The 18,209-nt window shown below is 34.5% G+C and overlaps 2 protein-coding genes across 2 annotated transcripts in view; one reads left to right on the forward strand and one right to left on the reverse strand.

Annotated features, from left to right (window-relative positions):
- The window catches only part of LOC138315152 (sodium/hydrogen exchanger 8-like), a 31,762-nt gene extending 26,671 nt beyond the window's left edge, over positions 1-5,091 (reverse strand). Inside the window, exons 1-2 of the mRNA XM_069255944.1 lie at positions 4,806-5,091; positions 3,497-3,654 (exon numbers count right to left, since the gene is read on the reverse strand). Coding sequence (XP_069112045.1) covers positions 3,497-3,654; positions 4,806-4,972 — 325 coding nt within the window. The 5' untranslated portion in view covers positions 4,973-5,091. The remainder of the gene's footprint in view (positions 1-3,496; positions 3,655-4,805) is intronic.
- Positions 5,092-5,094: 3 nt separating this feature from the next.
- LOC138315155 (uncharacterized) lies at positions 5,095-16,845 on the forward strand. The gene is made up of 5 exons (XM_069255948.1): positions 5,095-5,128; positions 8,691-9,086; positions 9,677-9,753; positions 10,552-10,705; positions 11,168-16,845. The coding sequence occupies exons 2-5, from the start codon at positions 8,816-8,818 to the stop codon at positions 11,179-11,181; spliced, it is 516 nt and encodes a 171-aa protein (XP_069112049.1). The 5' UTR covers positions 5,095-5,128; positions 8,691-8,815; the 3' UTR covers positions 11,182-16,845.
- The last annotated feature ends 1,364 nt before the right edge of the window (positions 16,846-18,209 follow it).

The following is an 18,209-nucleotide window of genomic DNA, read 5'->3' on the forward strand; positions in this document are numbered from 1 at the left end:
ATAGTAGAGTGGAATTACAAGTCTCATTTTAATTGGATTGTAACTACAGTGAAGTATATGGCTACTGAATTGTTTAAGATTCTCTTAATCTCTATCTACATTAAATACTATTTGGTAAACAGTGTGGTAATTTATTGTCATGATATCTGAAGTACAATCTCTTTAAAACTCAATGTTCATAATCTACTCTAGACCTGTAACCTCTATGTTCATACAGAGTTTACAGAGTTGATAATCAACATCAAATTTTGAAGTAATATTCCTGTTAAAAGTGGTTTGTTTAAATTGTTTAACTATCCATGTCAGCCCAGAAGGACATGATACGTGGTGAGGACCCATTGATCAAATCAGTACATTATAATGGAGCTGCCTAGGGATGTACGCCACCCTCATATGTATCCCTTGGGTTTTAAGGAACACAGATCAAAGTGACCCTGTATTTTTATATATAAAAATATTGTGACAATGAATTTAGTTTAGTTTATTTTCTTTTGTGTTTCATTTCATAACATCCAGGGTAATTGAATGTCATGCATGCTTTGATGAAAATGTTTCATGTGAAGAAAAACTGGTGTACCAGAGAAACTTTAATGACCTTACAACAACCTCATAAGGTCTTCAAGCTAAGTAGTAGTCATATTGTGGGACATATTTTTATATATATCCAAATCAGGTCTTTTAAGGATATGCCAGTTTATAGGACATGGAGTAAAGCCTTAGTACCCGGAGAAAAACCACCAACCTACTGGGCAACGATAATATATCTGACAATCTCCTACCTTATAACCCAGAAATGAAGGGATAAACTTAGTGGCATTACCTTTTACCTCATCTTAGACACCAGTAGTTAGCTGATTACAACTACTTGGGCCGCATCTTGTTCTATATGCCCTGACATCTTAACCACTACTGCCCCCAATCACATTGAATACAGTAATTTGTGATATTTGAATAATATATATAGAAACAATAACTCCAGTAGGAATCAGAAACCCAAGAGATTCTACTCCAAGGTTTTAGAGATTTTTTTCAGGATTTTAAAGCTCAAATATGTTCAGCCATTTTGTGGTAATACTGCCTAATGAACAAGATCATTTCAAGCATCCACCAGACATCTTTGTACTTGAGATAAGTGTTGCACCATTAATACATTCTCTCATTGTCAATACATTATTTAGCATGTCTTTACATAATCAATGGCAATAGAGATGGGAGTCTTCCTGTCTGTAACCCAGGCAATAAACCATCGTGTAACAAGTTCATGTCTGGTATGAAACATGAAAGATCTACAGACACCATGTCTGAAGGCATAATGAATAGGGGCAATATTGTTCTTGGATGGATGTAATAGAATATTAAGAAAAGTAGCGAAAACTAAAAGGGTATCAGTTGTCGTAGACAATTACTTATGTGATATCCAAATCAATGTACATGTGAAGCAGAACAGGGGCCGGATCAATCATCAATAACCAGGGAGCTTAATTGGTAGATCATCAGGCTTGTGTTCATATCAGAAGTCCCGGTTCAAACCCTGGTCTAATCGCTACCTTTTTTTATGTCCTGACCACAATTGTTGTCCAAATACTTATAAATATCTACGGTGGTGGTTATAGCGTATTGTGTGTGTTCAAGATTGAAGACTTAAAAAAGGAGGAAGAACTGAGCTGTATCGATCATTAGTGACTAGCTCATGGTCAATTTGTTTTATTACATCACATTTCTCTAAAGCATTGTACAGTTACCACTTTGTCTCACTTCACCAATTTCAGTTGGCACATATTATATAACCAACGACATACCAACACAATACCTGTATTTAATATACATCTCACCTAATATGAAAGGACACCCAGTCTTTATTATCAACATGACCTCTAAATTAATAAAATTTCATCTCAATTGAATCCCAATCTAAATAACTACACATGTACTATCAATGTCTTAAACAAAACAATGTAGCCATTTCCATAGTCAGAGATAGCATCTGTCTGTGGAGGATGTGTTTAATGGAATCCTTCATTAAGTGGTGTTCGGAGTAGGTCAGTCTAGGCTATACCGGCCTCGAGGCTTTACCTGCTACAACTTGTTCTACAAACATTTACAAAGCAACCCATTACCTTTAAAGTGCACATTACCAGAAAAGCTAAGGAGTCTTGTGTGAGAAAAAGCATTCTTCTTAAATTTCATGTCTTTTTGAAGAAAAAATGTTCAGGATCAACAGGATTTTGGTCTAGAAATTTCAGACTGACAATTAATCATGTTTGTTTTTATTTTTCCTTTTTATTATGATTGTGAAACATAGCATTTTCCTCAAACATTGTTGATTTTTGTACAGAGCCATTATTACACTAGCTAGATTAACTTTGTCCATTTACAAAATTTCTCCTGAACACCAGATGTTGCAGTTCACAGCCAACTGACCAATTGTTTATGTGGTAACATATGTGCCTATACATATATCAGCTACTCTATAGCTCATGACATGTAGGAGTTAATTATCACATAAATCATATTTCTAGGCCAAACTTTAATCATTCCAGTTTTATATTTTTCCAGGAAAAAAATTTCCAATGAACTCAGTTGAGATTGACCAAGAGTGTTTGAACTTTTATATATAATCTTGTGAAAGGTGATCAGATGACATATTAACTTACCAGGGTATTAATTAATCTACTATATCTGAAGGATTACAAAACAGGAAGTATAGTTATAAAATCAGATTTTATATTACCGTATTCGCCATAATTACTGCTCAGGATGCTTAATAAATTGTACCAAAGGGGAAGCTTATTAGGAACCAAAACAAAAGTTGTGGACGATAAAACTCAGCTATATCTTAACTCTTCCTGTATTCATGGCACATTAATCTGTCATGTTAAAAAATCCTTAGAGACGTACACATTATTACATTGTGATTCACATGTGAAGGATCGCAAGCTCTTGTTATATGGGATACAATGCTGATATTTATCATATATTTTCAAACATCATTAAATCCATGGCATTGCGGCATTTATACAACTTCAACTCCATCTTTGGAAAAGGAGAGGAGCGCTTATAAGGGGAGGGGCGCTAATTATGCCGAATACAGTAAGTCCTTTTACAACCTGGTTCAATCAAAGACATGGACTTTTTTTTACCAAAATGCAGACCCTAGACTACCAGGGAAAAAACATTGTTTGTTTGACAGAACCAGAAAATCCATAACCAATTTCCTTGACTTTCATGTGAAAAGTAATAATGTTGTCAAGTTCAGGGGTTAGGTCAGGGTAAGAATTTTACCTCACTGCCCTTCACTGTCGTATATGGAGTAAAAATTGCATCTGCTGCCCCCACTGTCATGTCTGGAGTAAGAAATGCACCTGCTCAGCTGCCCCCATTGTCATGTTGGAGATAAGCATTGCACCTGCTGCCCCTAATGGTCATGTCAGGGTTAGAATTGTGCATGTAAATGTACTATGTAAATAAAAAAGTAAACATATAAAACTTTACTTACCTACAACTATGATGATAAAAAATAATGTGAGGCTACTGCTGTGTTCCTCCTCGGCTGCCCCAGTCTCCGGGAGGAAGGCCGCCTCCTCAGGGGTGGTTGTCGTCTGCTGAGTGGTGGTACTACTGGTAGTAGTATTGAGATTTGTAACATTGGACTGACTGTAAACATAGAAATATGATACGTGTTTAACGTACATGTTTGTTAAATGTAAAAATTATTCCAAAATTAACAAATCCCGTTATAAATTAAAACAAGTACATATGTTTGTTTATGGATTATACTTTACCTATATATCTATCCTATCTATATATAGCTTATATCATTATAATAACATATAAGGTACAATATGCTAGCTGCTTTTTACATTTAAGCATGAACATTTTATTTCAATTAAATAAATTGCATTGACATGTATGTTTTTAGCAGTAAAAATGCAATATAGACACAGCTAGACATTAACTTTTTTAAATTTATTTTTTATTCATTTTCAAAATATACTACAAGACATGCAAAAGCAACACCAATAAGACAAAAAGACAGTTACAATAGAAAAAAAAAGAAAACAAAAATAATAATAAAAAAACACAACACATATAATGTCTGTTGTCAGACTCTCAGATGTGAAATTATGAAATTTCAAATAAAGAGACATTCTGATAAGACATGAATACTAGAAAAACCATGATGGGAAAAATGCTATAACATGAGACAATTAATGTGGATAAGAAATTGTTATATACATGTATATAATTGATATGTAGACTAGTAATGGGTATAAATGTGAGACAGATAGTACAATCGAAACAAACACAGTATATACAGGTATATACCTCTATGACAAACAGACAATAAAACAATAGACAGCTAGTTATCATTTAGTATTTTTTGTTTTTGTTTTCATTTTCTTGTTTGTTTTTCATACAATGACTTTTTACACAACTTATCTAGGACAGTGGATTGTGTGTTATTAAAATGGTTAGAGGTACAATGGTATTTCAGAATGGCTCCTGCTTACTTATTTGATTAAATTCAACAGGTAGAGGTGGTTACATGTGTGTGTTGTGTAATTGTATTAGTGTGTGGAGGTGGTACACAAATACATATATAACCCTTGTGTACACAACATTAAAACTTCATTAATCAGTCAATAGTCGTGTAGAGTTTCTGGTTGACATAATCAAAAGTAAGACAGCTGATGAAAATAAAATGTAACAAAAAATCGTCAAAATACAACTGATCAGAGCGACAAACTTACTTAGAATTTTTATATCTAAAATGATATCGTGTTAATAGATAATGTTATGCCTACCTGTCATTAGAACTGGCCAATAATTCGGCTATCTGCTGACTATCAACAGGGACGAATTTGTGATCTGGTTCGTTATTATCCGGGAGAGCATGGCCTTCTAGGATTAAACCACACGCGTAGAATACAATAATGGCGACACAGGCCGCCCAAAGAGGTTGGTACTCCATGTTGAACAGACGATTATGCACAAAATATCTAATTAAACTGTCAATTTAAGTATTGTGGCCCATCGTGGCAAATATTGCACTCGTGTATGTTGACACGGGAAGTGACAGCTACCAAACCGGAAGTGGAATATTGTTCCAGTAACACCGAGGCTTTTGGTAAGAAGGCCAGAGGACATATTGGCCTCTTATTTGATATTTTTGAATACAAGACATGTATTAAATTGTGAAATTCGCGTCCATGATATGTAAAACAATAACAAGTTCAGTTTGAAGAAGACACACTGTCTAATTTCGTCAGGATTTTCTGGTTCACATTTCGTGTATCGAAAGTCATGTGATATAGAGAATTAAATACCAGGAAATTTTGTTCCGGGCAATGAGTAGATTTGTTTGCATACTGGACGTATCGTTGACATATTTCAGGGGAAAAAAACATATTTTATAAACTAGTTGCATCAAGAAATTATTATTTAAATGTTTTATAATTTAATTTAATTTGAGTAAACGCAGGAATTTCTAACGTTATTAAAGTACGGTACCTACAGTAGATTTCTACTGTACCTACTTAAAGGAAACTTACCATTGAGGATTTTTCCATTTTTCATACTTTTCCTTGATTATGACCCTCAAGGTATGATGATATACTAGTAATACGGGTATCAAAATTTATGAAGAAATATAGGAATGTAATGTGTAATGTCATAGGAGTTATCTCCCTTTGACAAAGAGGCAATTTGTTAGGCCCAACATATATATGATATATATATCTGCTAAGATTTTTTTTTTATTCAGAATGGATCCCACAATATCATATAGTACCTTTTAAAGGACTGAATATAAGCTGATATTGTTATCTCGTTGCCGGGAACACCATCATGTTGACAAATTCTTTCTGAACTCTCATGAGATTTTTGGTCATGTATGACTTTTCTTTCAGCAACATGTATCATAACTTCATGTTGACAAGTTTATAATAAAGCCATGTTTACAGCCATTAATTTTCAGCAACTGTTGTATCAATGCTACTAAGAAATCATTCTAAAAAGTTTCTTTTATAACTTAACTTTAACCACTGTATTCGACCCAATTAGCGTCCCTGTCCCTTTACATTGTAAGCACCCTAATCCCCCTTTTTAACTCCTCAATTTCTCTTTAGACTTTAACTTAGATACAGACTGAAACAATGAAAACTGATTTATATATGGATACACCGGGCAATGCAGTTTCATGAAAGGTTAGCCCAAATTAGGTCCTATTAAGGGCCCTTTCATTTCATCAATTTTATAAGCGCCTGGGGCACTTATTGGGTCAAATACAGTACATCTATAAAAAAGTATCTGGGGTCAATTTTAATTTTTGTAGACGGTAATGTCTCATTTTTTTAAAAAATGTATATGTGAGATGAAGTTTAAAGAGTCACATAAGTTACTAGTTTACTGTTACCGGTAATAAGTACATTTATCATTGTTTTGTACTACTATCAATATGCAGTAGTTCATGATCACACTATAGCTAATTAGTGCACCACATATCTGGTGTCATGCATAAAACGTACCACCCCTCTATCAAAAGGTATCTGCATACTTTTTCCGCATACACTCCTACTAAATATGATCATATTCAATATATTTTGTCTCAAAATGGTTGAATGTAGTTAGAGCAGAACTAAGGATTGCAGTTTTCAGTGTCTGTGACCAGGATTGCAGTTTTCAGTGTCTGTGACCCAAACAGAGAAATCCCCACCCCCGGGGCAATTTGTTTTTACTTGTTTTGTCTATTTCAACAAAGTTGGATTAGAGAAAATCATTTAACATATACACTGGCCGTTAGATCACATAATATATCACTGTCATACCCCAGAGGCACGAGGAATACTTTTAATTCTGCATAAAAAGTGAATTAGTCTGAAATTGATTGATGACACTGCAGCTGTCATTCAAAAAATTCTCTGACCCAACCTAGCTCGTTCCCACCCCAGAGCAGTAGAGGGGGGGGGGGTACTTTTTAGGTCATCTGACCCAAAAGGCCCAGGGTACTGCCTGTAGCATGCTTGGATGAATGTCTACCAAGTCTGTTCTGATATTGGGCATGTAGTATGCTGAGATGAAGGGCTACCAAGTTTGTTCAAAGGAATGACCTTCATCTTCATTCAAGGTCACAGGGGTCAAATAGGCTAAAATCTTTAAACCACTTCTTCTCAAGAACAGAAAGGCCCAGGATACTCATATTGGGCTTGCAGCATGCTGGAATGAAGTGCTATTAAGTTTGTTCAAATAAGTGACCTTGACCTTCATTCAAGGTCACAGGGGTGAAATATGCTAAAAATCCTTTAAACAATTTCTTGTGAATAACTAAGGGGCCTAGAGACCGGATATTGGGCCTGAGATAAGCCTGGATGAAGGGCTATCAAGTTTGTTCAAATTAATTACCTTGATCTTCATAGAAGGTCACAGGGGTCAAATAGGCTTTAATTTTTAAACGACTTCTTCTCAAGCACCAAAAAACCCAGGATACTCATATTGGGCATGTAGCATGCTGTGATGAAGGGCTACCAAGTTTGTTCAAATGAATGACCTCTACCTTCATTCAAGGTCACAGGGGTCAAATTGGCTAAAATATTTTAAACGACTTCTTGAGAATAACTAGGAGGCCTAGAGACCTGATATTGGGCCTGTGACATGCTGGGATGAAGGACTATCAAGTTTGTTCAAATGATTGACATTGATCTTCATTGAAGGTCACAGGGGTCAAATAGGCTTAAATCTTTAAACAACTTCTTCTCAAGAATAAAAAGGCCCAGGATACTCATGTTGGGCCTGCAGCATGCTGGGATAAATGGCTACCAAGTTTGTTCAAATGAGTGACCTTGACCTTCATTGAAGGTCACAGAGGTCAAATAGGCTTAAATCTTTAAACAACTCCTTCTCAAGAACCGAAATGCCTGGGATACTCATATTGGACCTGCAGCATGCTGAGATGTAGCTAGGGCTACCAAGTTTGTTCAAATGAATGACCTCTACCTTCATTCAAGGTCATAGGGGTCAAATAGATTAAAATCTTTAAACAACTTCTTGAGAATAACTAGGAGGCCTAGAGACCTGATATTGGGCCTGTGACATGCTGGGATGAAGGGCTACCAAGTTTGTTCAAATAAATGACCTTGATCTTCATTCAAGATCACAGAGGTCTAAAATCTTTGAACGACTAAGTTGTATTGTGCTAATAGTCAGATGACCCTTTAGGCCCATGGGTCTCTTGTTATGCAGAATAAATAGTATACATGTACCCTCCTACCTCTTGGGTGGGGATGAGCTAAGTGGGGTCAAATAAACTTTTGAATGTCACTTTTCAATATTCTATCAATACCAGAATTAAATGGTCAGTATATGTGTCAAATTATTTTCTCTAATCAAAATGGTACACAAATTGGTTGACTATATATTGGCTTTGAGGTTGGGTGTTGCCCTGTGCATATTTTCAAAGGAAGACATAGGCCTCTGATTGATAAGGTTTATTGTCCTCCTAAAAAGCCTATAGTTGTTCTATGACACAGTCCAGGGGTGGATATCAAGACAGTAAAGGTAGTTTCTTGGAATGTTGAGGATGATGTAAATATTGTACATTAATTTCAAATCAAAATGGGAAAAAAAATCAGTAACACTTGCATCTATATATAATATAATTGAAATATAATTTCCCTGTTTTGTTTTATTTCTAGTACCAACCCTTTTCATTGGAAGGAAAAAGGTGTTTAGCAGGCTGAGCGAGGAATGGAAACACAGACTCATACGAACAGTTCTTAGGTTATTCTAAAGGGAGTCAACTCAGTAAAGAGCAGCCAAAATGCTTGTCAATGCAGTAGGATATTATGGCTCACTGTGGCTTGTTGCTGACTTTGTGGAACAGAAAATTGTGTGTAAGAAGAAAGTATATGATCCATACAAGGCAGCTCGCTCAGTGACTGTTGGGGCAGGAGTTGTGGCCCCCATGGTGTATACATGGATGAAAGTCGGAGAAAGAATATTGCCTGGGAGGTCTTTTCGTACAGCTGTGATCAAAGTGTGCATTGACGCTTTCGCCTTTGGTCCCGTTGCTATTTCATCATTTTACATTTGTAAGTGTGTCAAATTTGCATACATGCAATGGACATCTTTAATTTGCATGGCCCATTTTCTAAATACCATCATTTTATTTTCCATGGTCAATTATTTTCTGTTGAAAAATTGATAAACAGTTCAGCTGAGGATGGCATCATGCAAATTATTTTTAATAGATTTGTATTATTTATATTAACAAACTGGAATTAGTTAAGCATTATTCTCAATATCTTTAACTTTATGAAAAAGAGTTTGGGTGTCTAATGGTGTTCCTAAATGGAATATAACACTATAAATTGAGGAGACATAATACATACATGTACATACATGGGTTATAATTGGAAGGCCAGAGCATCCTCAATTACTTAGATGAATACCTGGGTATAGGACCCTAAGCTGTATCAAACCAAAATGCCCTAAACAACAGTTGTTACACTGCTTTATTTGGGTTACATGACATTAGGCTGTTTCTTGTAAAGGTGAGAAACAGATTGGTGTTAGCTACTGTATGTGGCTGTATCAACATAACAAATCCAGCCCTGAATTTTGCTGCACTGTAAATGATATTACCTTTTGAGGCTTTTCTGTTGTTCTGTTTGATTTCCAGCTTCATCTCTGTTAGAAGGAAAGGGAATGAATGGTGCTGTGGAGGAATGGAAACACAAACTTGTACCAACAGTGAAGGTCTGTATTATGTATATATACATCTCAAATTATGGTCTATTATGTGAAAATATACACATTTATAATCATGAATTCTACTGCATCATCATGTAACTTGTCTTAATTAAAAGTAATTAAAACTTTTATCAATTGAACAATAATTGGTGTTTAATCGTGTATATATATACGTCTAATTAACACAAAAAATAATACAAAATAATTTGTTTTGCCTTCGGTGCATGAACAATCAGCACTTCATTCCATATAGGATATAGTGCCACGAAATTTTTTCGGGATGCAATTTATTATTTTTTTATATTTTCAACTTGAAGTAAAATTAGAAGCTCAAACTTTTCAATGTCGGTAATGGTGTAAATTAAGTAACTTTTGTAACTGAAGAAAAATACTAAATCGTCTGCTCCTGTTTTTAATAGTGAAAAAATACCATTTGTCAGCGGTGGAGCATGTCTTAATTAAAAGTAATTAAAACTTTTATAATATGAAAACCTGACTATATCGACCAACTATGCTGGTCCCAGTGCATTTAGTTTAGAAAAGTTGCACATTGTCATTGGTATCAATATTAATTTGTCGTATCATTTTCTGCGACTTTGTAAAATTTTCACAATAACATTTTATCATGAAAAAAAATCTAATTTTTTTGCTATTACCATTCTTGACATAACACTTCATTTTCCAGAAGATGACATCAAAATTTTAATAATACAACCTTTACACTAAAGCAGAAAAATATTTCAAGAGAAAATTTACAAGGTAACTCACAGGTGGATTATGTGATGAAAAATGGTTGTGTTTCAGAGAGCGTGGTGTATATGGCCAGGGGTACAACTGATGAACTTTATGTTTGTTCCGCCGACTAGGCGTGTTTACGTTGTGGGAAGTGTGTCCCTTTTCTGGTCGGTTTTCCTGTGCTACATGAAGGACGATTCTGTAAAACATGGACGTAGGTCAGGTAAGTTTACTAGAGTAAGACCACAGGGACCTGGCAATGACTTAATGTCTATCTAAGTAGGAATTAAAAAATAGATATAATAAAAAATGATATAATATGACAGTTATAATTTATAATATGACAGTTATGATTTTAAAAACATGGTAACATCTCTAGGCTGTTGTAAAGTTGAGGTTAAAAGAAAATAGCATGTTAAGAATATAACATGATAATGGATATTCTCACTGTACAGTATACTGTTTTATATTATAAAGAACCATCCGCATACTGGCCTGTGATTACATGGAATGTCAGTAAACATGTTTATTCCCAGAAGAAACTAAATGGTTAAGATTATTTTGCAAACTTTAATTTGAACAAAAGTCAAACAAAACAAAACTTAATTAACACACATGCTTTAAAAAGGAAACATGTACTTTGTAGAATGGCACCCTTTAAATATTTTTACATGTTTCGTTGCAGGTTTAGATGATTAGAAAATGTGTATGACACTTTGTCTCTATCCACAAGTTCCTGCATTACAAGGGTAGCTACAGGACAACATCTTGTGATATTCCAGATTTTTATTATTCATGTCCATGCATCGTCCAACATTAAAGTGAAACCTGTTTTTACTGACATTAACCAGGGAGATTTGGTCAGACAGTAGTTGTTTTGACGGTTAACTCAGGGTAAATACATATAAGGCCTTGATTTAGTAAAAGATGGCACCCTTGCACATAAGTAAAATATGTTGCTCAAGATTATGCTGGATGGGACACTTTGTGGTGTTCTAGGTTCAATATTTCATAAACATCTCCAAGTTATTGAAATATGTTTCATATTAATAACAATAAGGTGGAACTTCAGTAGTTCACATCAAGCCATGGAAATACAACTATACATACATGATCACGGACAATATACTAGTCTGCTAAACCTGCCTATATTATTAAGTTGTTTTTTTTGCCTAGTATGTATATTAGGCAAAAAAAAGTCAATAATATATCTAGGCAAGTTAGGTCACTACAACATTACAACCAAGATGTACATGTATCTCAATAAGTGTGAATTTGAAGTACTTTTGAAAAGGCTGGACATCAGCAAAGTATGATGGGCAGTTTGAACTTTCATTTTGAATTATAAGCCAGAGCATAGTATGTTCTTGAAAACAAATTTTTACAGACTATTGTTTGTGAAAACAAGCATAGCAATGGATGGTGTCCTGTAGGCAATAAACCTGAGCTTGAGTGTGGGTAGTACTATTATAAATCGGGTCCAGATTTTATAATCCTCATCCTTTGGGACCATATAGTTGGGTAACCTTGGTAAAGTCAGGTATCATTTTATGGACACACCAGGTAATATGTTATGGTGTATTAGTTGGGGTTTTTTCATACCTACACGTGTAATACTGGCTGGTCTAGGGCAATACACGAATGTTGTCTGAGGCTGTATTGCATGGCTACCCATGCAATAAAGCCTCGTGACATTATGGCGTCAACAAAATCTGTACTTCCTCTGTAAAATTATATAATTTTTTTCACAAATACGACTGGTTTTACTATAAAAGATACAAACTACGGAATTAGTGTTGAAAATATCACGTAATTTTCCATGTATGGAAAATTGACTTCCAGTCATGGATTTCTTCGAATTTATTTCAAAATGGCGGGATATTATAGTTGTAAAATTGCAATAAAACATCGAGATATGGAAGAAAAATACTCTTTCATAAATGGAAATGAAGGATAGGGATATTCTACCCTCGGGATCACAAAATGTTGCAAAACCCTCGGCAAGCCTCTGGTTTTACTACATTTTGTGACCCTCGGGTAGAATATCCCAATCCTTCATATCCACATATGAAAGAGTCTTATAATCTTATAGTAATAATCTTTTTCATTTCTTAATCAATATGTTTTATTAACAAGATATAAAGGTCATATACCTGACCAGATAACTCAGGTTGTTCCAACCACTCAAGTGTTTCCCTTATATCGGAGAGAAATCACAACATGTTTACCCAAAGAATATACCTTCAGTGCCATATTTTAGCACAAATAAGACCTAACCCTCTTGCAAATAAGACCCATTCCCTTTACTTAATTTTGTAATTTTCCAGATAATGGATACTTTTGGTACTTTGGTTAATATTCATGAAATTTGTGCGAAAATTATGTTTTAAATAACCGGCCTGTCCAGTTCTGTGTTCAGAATACGTTAAAGGCCTATACTGCCAGTATAAATATTTTAACTTGTCATAAAAGTTGACCGGTGTACTTATGCTACCATCATTTCTTTTCAAGTGGGGGTGGTCTTATTTGCAGTCAATTAAGATAGTTTGACTATGTGTCGATCAACATTATAATATTATGAACAGGCTGCTAAAGGTATACAGATTTTTTTTTTTTTTTTTTTTTTTTGCAAATGCTATTTCAACATGTATCATGTAGCTCAAGGTTTATTATTACCAGCAATATTTAGGTACAAGACAGATAGTTACTCTTTTTATAATATATTTTATTATACAGTGTTGTTTAAGAAAAATTCTTCAGATTTTCAAATAATTATAAATCTCACCAAGTATAATTGCAGGGATGTTGTAACTGATCTGAACACCACCAAGTAACAGACTAGCTATTGAATTCTGTGCATGTCATTTACGATAGTTACATATTTGATGATGTTAATTTTTCAAATAAGACCAGGGTAGCTATTGAATTTTATGCATATCATATAGGTACGAAAGTTATATATTTGTTGATGTCAAAGTTTTCACTTTTATGACCTTGGTATTTTTTCATGACATTGTGATATATTTCAACAATTTGTATTGTACCGATTATGTGTGTAATGTTTTTAGCCCACCATCATCAGATGGTTGGCTATTCAAATCGCCTTTTGTCCGTGGTCCGTCCGTCCGTCCTTCCGTCCGTCGGTCCATTAACAATTCTTGTTACCACTATTTCTCAGAAAGTACTGAAGGGATCTTTCTGAAATTTTATATGTAGGTTCCCCTAGGATCCTAGTTATGCATATTGCATTTTTGGACCGATCGGTGAACGAAATGGCCGCCAGGCTGCGATCTTGGATTTTGATAGTTAATGTTTGTTACCGCTATTTCTCAGAAAGTACTGAAGGGATCCTTCTTAAATTTCATATGTATTCCCCTAGGACCCTAGTTGTGCATATTGGATTTCGGGATGGATCGGTGAACAAGATGGTCGCCAGGCAGCCATCTTGGATTTTGATAATATTACCGCTATTTGTCAAAAATTCACTCATATTCCATGCATAATCCCTTTGGGATTTAGTGTTGTGCATAGTACCTTTGCAACTGATCGGTCAACAAGATAGTCGGTGAACATCTTTGATTTCACCGCTGTTTCTTAGAAAGTAATGAAGCGATCTGTCTTAAGTTTCATATGTTGAATGTTTGGAAAAGTTTGAAAAGCAGGAAAAAGATCCCTCTATCCATTGTCAGACATAGATCATTCTTTGGTGGGCTCCAAGATCCCTCTGGTATCTCTTGTATTAGAATTTACTGCTTTAATCTGTTGCAAAACGACTTTGTCAGCAGTGTGTCCTTGACCTTGTTATACAGAATGGTGTAATCAGAAAGCTGACGTAACATGCATTTTATACCCAGTCAACAAATGAAAAGACGTTAAGCCAGAAAATAATAATCAGATATTGAAAGGATTCATATCATTTATCTACAGATTATATTATAAGGTCATCAGGTTTTACATATTCTAAGCCTAATAGCCAAAGTGCTACATGAGCTTTCAAATTTTGGTTGAAAACTCAAGAGTAGCCATAGAAAAAGGACAACTTACTTGGTATCCTTTAGGAGTGTACGTACATGTATACATGTATATGTCCACAAGCACACAATCCCACCCCAGGGGATATAAAAACATTGTTATCTTGTTCTTAGTAGTTGTTGTTATGCAGCCGCCATTGTAATTTAATTGTTGTGATCCTTTTGTTTTGTTATGGAAGATGTGCAAGGTCAATGTTTTTGACACAAGTGAAAAAATACATGTACATACACCTGTTAGTTTTAATATGGTACATTATGCAGTGATCAAAAGCCTTGTATACATGTAAAGCAATCTAGATGTGGTTTTGTTATAGAATATGATTTTGTGATAGAAATTCTAATTGGTGCATCATGTTTGTAATAACTTGTGACTATAATTATTGGGTTTGTGTCTTGACTTTCTACCGCTAGTCCTCGGCCTCCATTTTCAACCCCTATAGATGGAATGGAGGATTTTTACTCCGTTACCAATAAAAAATGTCTATGGCATCTCTGGGTTGCAGGTTTCAGACCTATCCGAGGCAATTTGCAAAGTAATGAACAAAGCGATCAGTGGTGTTAGTCCAGCTTTTTCCCCCAAAACTTGTCATTTTCTTTAAATAACATTGTTCATGCTCAAAGGACATGAAAAACTGACATGTTACAGGGTATATTATAATAATTGCTTCTGATGTGTACTGTTGATTGTAAGTTGTGGATGTCTACCATTATGGGGTCTGAATTTTGTTTGTTTAAATTTACCGGTGATTTTGAGAATCTGTGGTAGAATTATATTATTATGTGATTAATTTGTATAATTAACACTTTTTAATGTTTTTGTATAAGGCGATATAAAATCAACCTACTATGTATGGATTGTAGTACGTGCCATGATAAACAAAATATCAAAAGCATTAAAATCATTCTATTGTGATAATTAAATAGCAGGATATATATTTTACACCGAATCTTGTTACAAGTACATGTTCAAATTAAGATCTAAAGATATCTTCTCTTTCAATTCAATATCCAGGATTTATTATAAGTTCAATTTTTATTGTTCACTCAGGCACATGAAAATATGTTACATGAAGATTATTACATATAGTTTTCTTAGCATTGTAATAAGCAATGATTGTGTTTTAGGGGCTGTGGTGGCTGGGTGGTTAAGATGTCTTGACATATTACCTCAAGCCCTCCACCTCTGGGTTGTGAGTTTCAATCCCATGTGGGGCAGTTGCCAGGTACTGACCGCTTTTCAGTGGTTTTTCTACAGGTACTCAGGCTTTCCTCCACAAACAAACCTGGCATGTCCTTACATGACCCTCGCTGTTAATACGACGTTAAACTAATAAAACCTTAGCTTGTGTTTTCTGACTTCCTGGCTACCTGTTCAGAACTTAGTTACATATAATTGTCGCCTTAAAATAATAGAATAAATGTTACCATTGAAGTAATAAAAGTAACTTCTGTATTAGAAAATGCTATGGTTTTTACTGCTGTTAAATGTCATATTTTTAGTTTTTATTTGGACTTCTGCATGGTTATCATTTTACAAAATGCCTGATTTTGCTTCCAACAGGCTATACCCGGTGCATGTGATATGCACAAAATTATAGTAATGTGAATAAATGTTAATTTCATAGGTACCACGTTTTTCAGTTGTGGTTTCAAAATCAGCTTATGTAAATGCTGATCAATTCATATTTTGGATATAAAATGTATACAGTTTGTATGTCGAGAAGTAATAGTAGCTAAATTTTTTAATCATTTATTGTGTGAATTTTAATCAACTAATTAATTTTATTATAATTAGCCGGTTCTGGTATCTTGTGTGATTTTTAATTTATTTGTTATGTTTGCAACTATTACTGTACAATACTATGATATATACACTGTTATAATTAGATGATTAAAAAGTATTGACCGATACACTGTATTTGTTTCCCCTGCCATTTCACTTGCATGTCCATACCTTTGTGATTCGATGTAATTTGATGGACTTAATTTTTGGTTCCAAGTTTAAAAAGAGAGGATGCATGTTCAATTCAGAGAAAAAATAAACTAACAACTACTATAGCGGGGGAAAATTCCTTTCCTGTGTGCATTTAAATTGGTATATACAAAAAATGTTTTCATAAATCTATGACCTGATGAAGCGTTTATTTTAGTACATGTATACTGAATGTATTCGGGTAAGCAGTTATTTCCTTTATAACACTACTATTCTATAATGTGTTTTAAACAGTACACCAAATTTTGTCTTTTTAGTAAAATTTTAAGAGCTTTTGCATATTCATGATTTTTATTGTTAAGAAATGTTTAAATCTTAATTATTAAATTATTTCTAAAATGCCAGTCTTTTGTTTTTCTTTGCCACCATGAAATATTCATAATTTAAAAATTTGTTGACCTATTCCAACTACCGAGTAGTAAAAATGTATTTTGTATATGGATTTTTATTTGTATTAGAGATGTCCTTTATACATTTATTGGGGCCACACTGGCTGAGTGGTTTCTATGAACTGCACCATGGCAGAATTAAGCAAGTCACCTGTGAAATTTAACAAGTACACAGTAGACTTCTTGTACATGATTGAAAATTGACCAATCAGCAGGCAATATTTAATCTCCCTATGTTCTCACCAAGGATTTTTAAGTTTCATATACGTCCTTGGTTCTCACATGAATGTGTACCTAATCAATGTCCAAGCATACACAAAATGCATGTGCGGTACCTGGTCAGTTTGACAGCTGGCAACCAATCAATTAGCTTTAGAGGTCTTTAGACAATAGAGGTGACCGTCATAGAAAGTAATCTTATATACTACCTTTCTTTTATTGACATATTACTTTATAGTTAGAGGTGTCTTTTATCAACAGTAACTGAACACTGGTTGGAAGCTTTTCTCCAGGTACTCAAATCACAAACTTAGCATATCCTTAAATGACCCTGGCTGTTACATCCTTGATACTCCTGGGGTTACTATCAGTCTTTCTTTCCACCCCTGGAGTAGATCATAGCAAAACTGAAGGCTCGGTGTGCGACAACAGATGAGCAAATAGTTTGGTCGTCCGATGTACATTAAAAGAATCAAATAACAGTGCACTGTCATTGGAGTTTGATATCTCTGTAATCTTCAATGGGGATATCAGTAGGCATATGATGTCAGGTTTTTTTCTCCTGAACTGCCTTCATGCAGTGATAACTACCTATGGAATATCAATGATGTGGTTGTAAATAGGACATTAAATCTAATGAAATCAGACCAAATTATAAGATAGACAATTATTTTTTCATAAGTTCTTTATAGAATTGTGTTTTTTATAGAGGTAATAAAGGTGTCATTTGACAATTATCTTGTAACAGTAGTGTCCCTTATATAGATGTACTATACAGACAAGTGTTTTGTATTAAGATGTACTACTATATAAACAAACTTTCTTTTGCGTGCGATTTACTTTCACAAATTTCATAATCCAATCACAAATAGTTTATCTCAGTGAATTAGCAACTATATCATTGGTAGTGATTGGAATTTCCAGTCATTTTTTTAGCTCACCTGGCCCGAAGGGCGGTGAGCTTATGTCATGGCGCGGCGTCCGTCGTCCGTCCGTCCGTCCGTCCGTCAACATTTCTTTAAATCGCTACTAGTCATAGAGTTCTGCATGGATTGTAACCAAATTTGGCCACAAACATCCTTGGGGGAGGGGAAC

The sequence above is a fragment of the Argopecten irradians genome, chromosome 2 (assembly GCF_041381155.1).
Source record: "Argopecten irradians isolate NY chromosome 2, Ai_NY, whole genome shotgun sequence".
NCBI classification, from domain to species: Eukaryota; Metazoa; Mollusca; class Bivalvia; order Pectinida; family Pectinidae; genus Argopecten; species Argopecten irradians.

Bases quoted from the DNA above. Each gene is read 5' to 3' on its own strand.
- LOC138315155 (XM_069255948.1), top strand. From the start codon at position 8,816: ATGCTTGTCAATGCAGTAGGATATTATGGCTCACTGTGGCTTGTTGCT. The intron at 9,087-9,676 runs GTAAGTGTGTCA...TTTGATTTCCAG, and splicing joins TATTTCATCATTTTACATTT to CTTCATCTCTGTTAGAAGGA. The intron at 9,754-10,551 runs GTCTGTATTATG...GTTGTGTTTCAG, and splicing joins AACTTGTACCAACAGTGAAG to AGAGCGTGGTGTATATGGCC.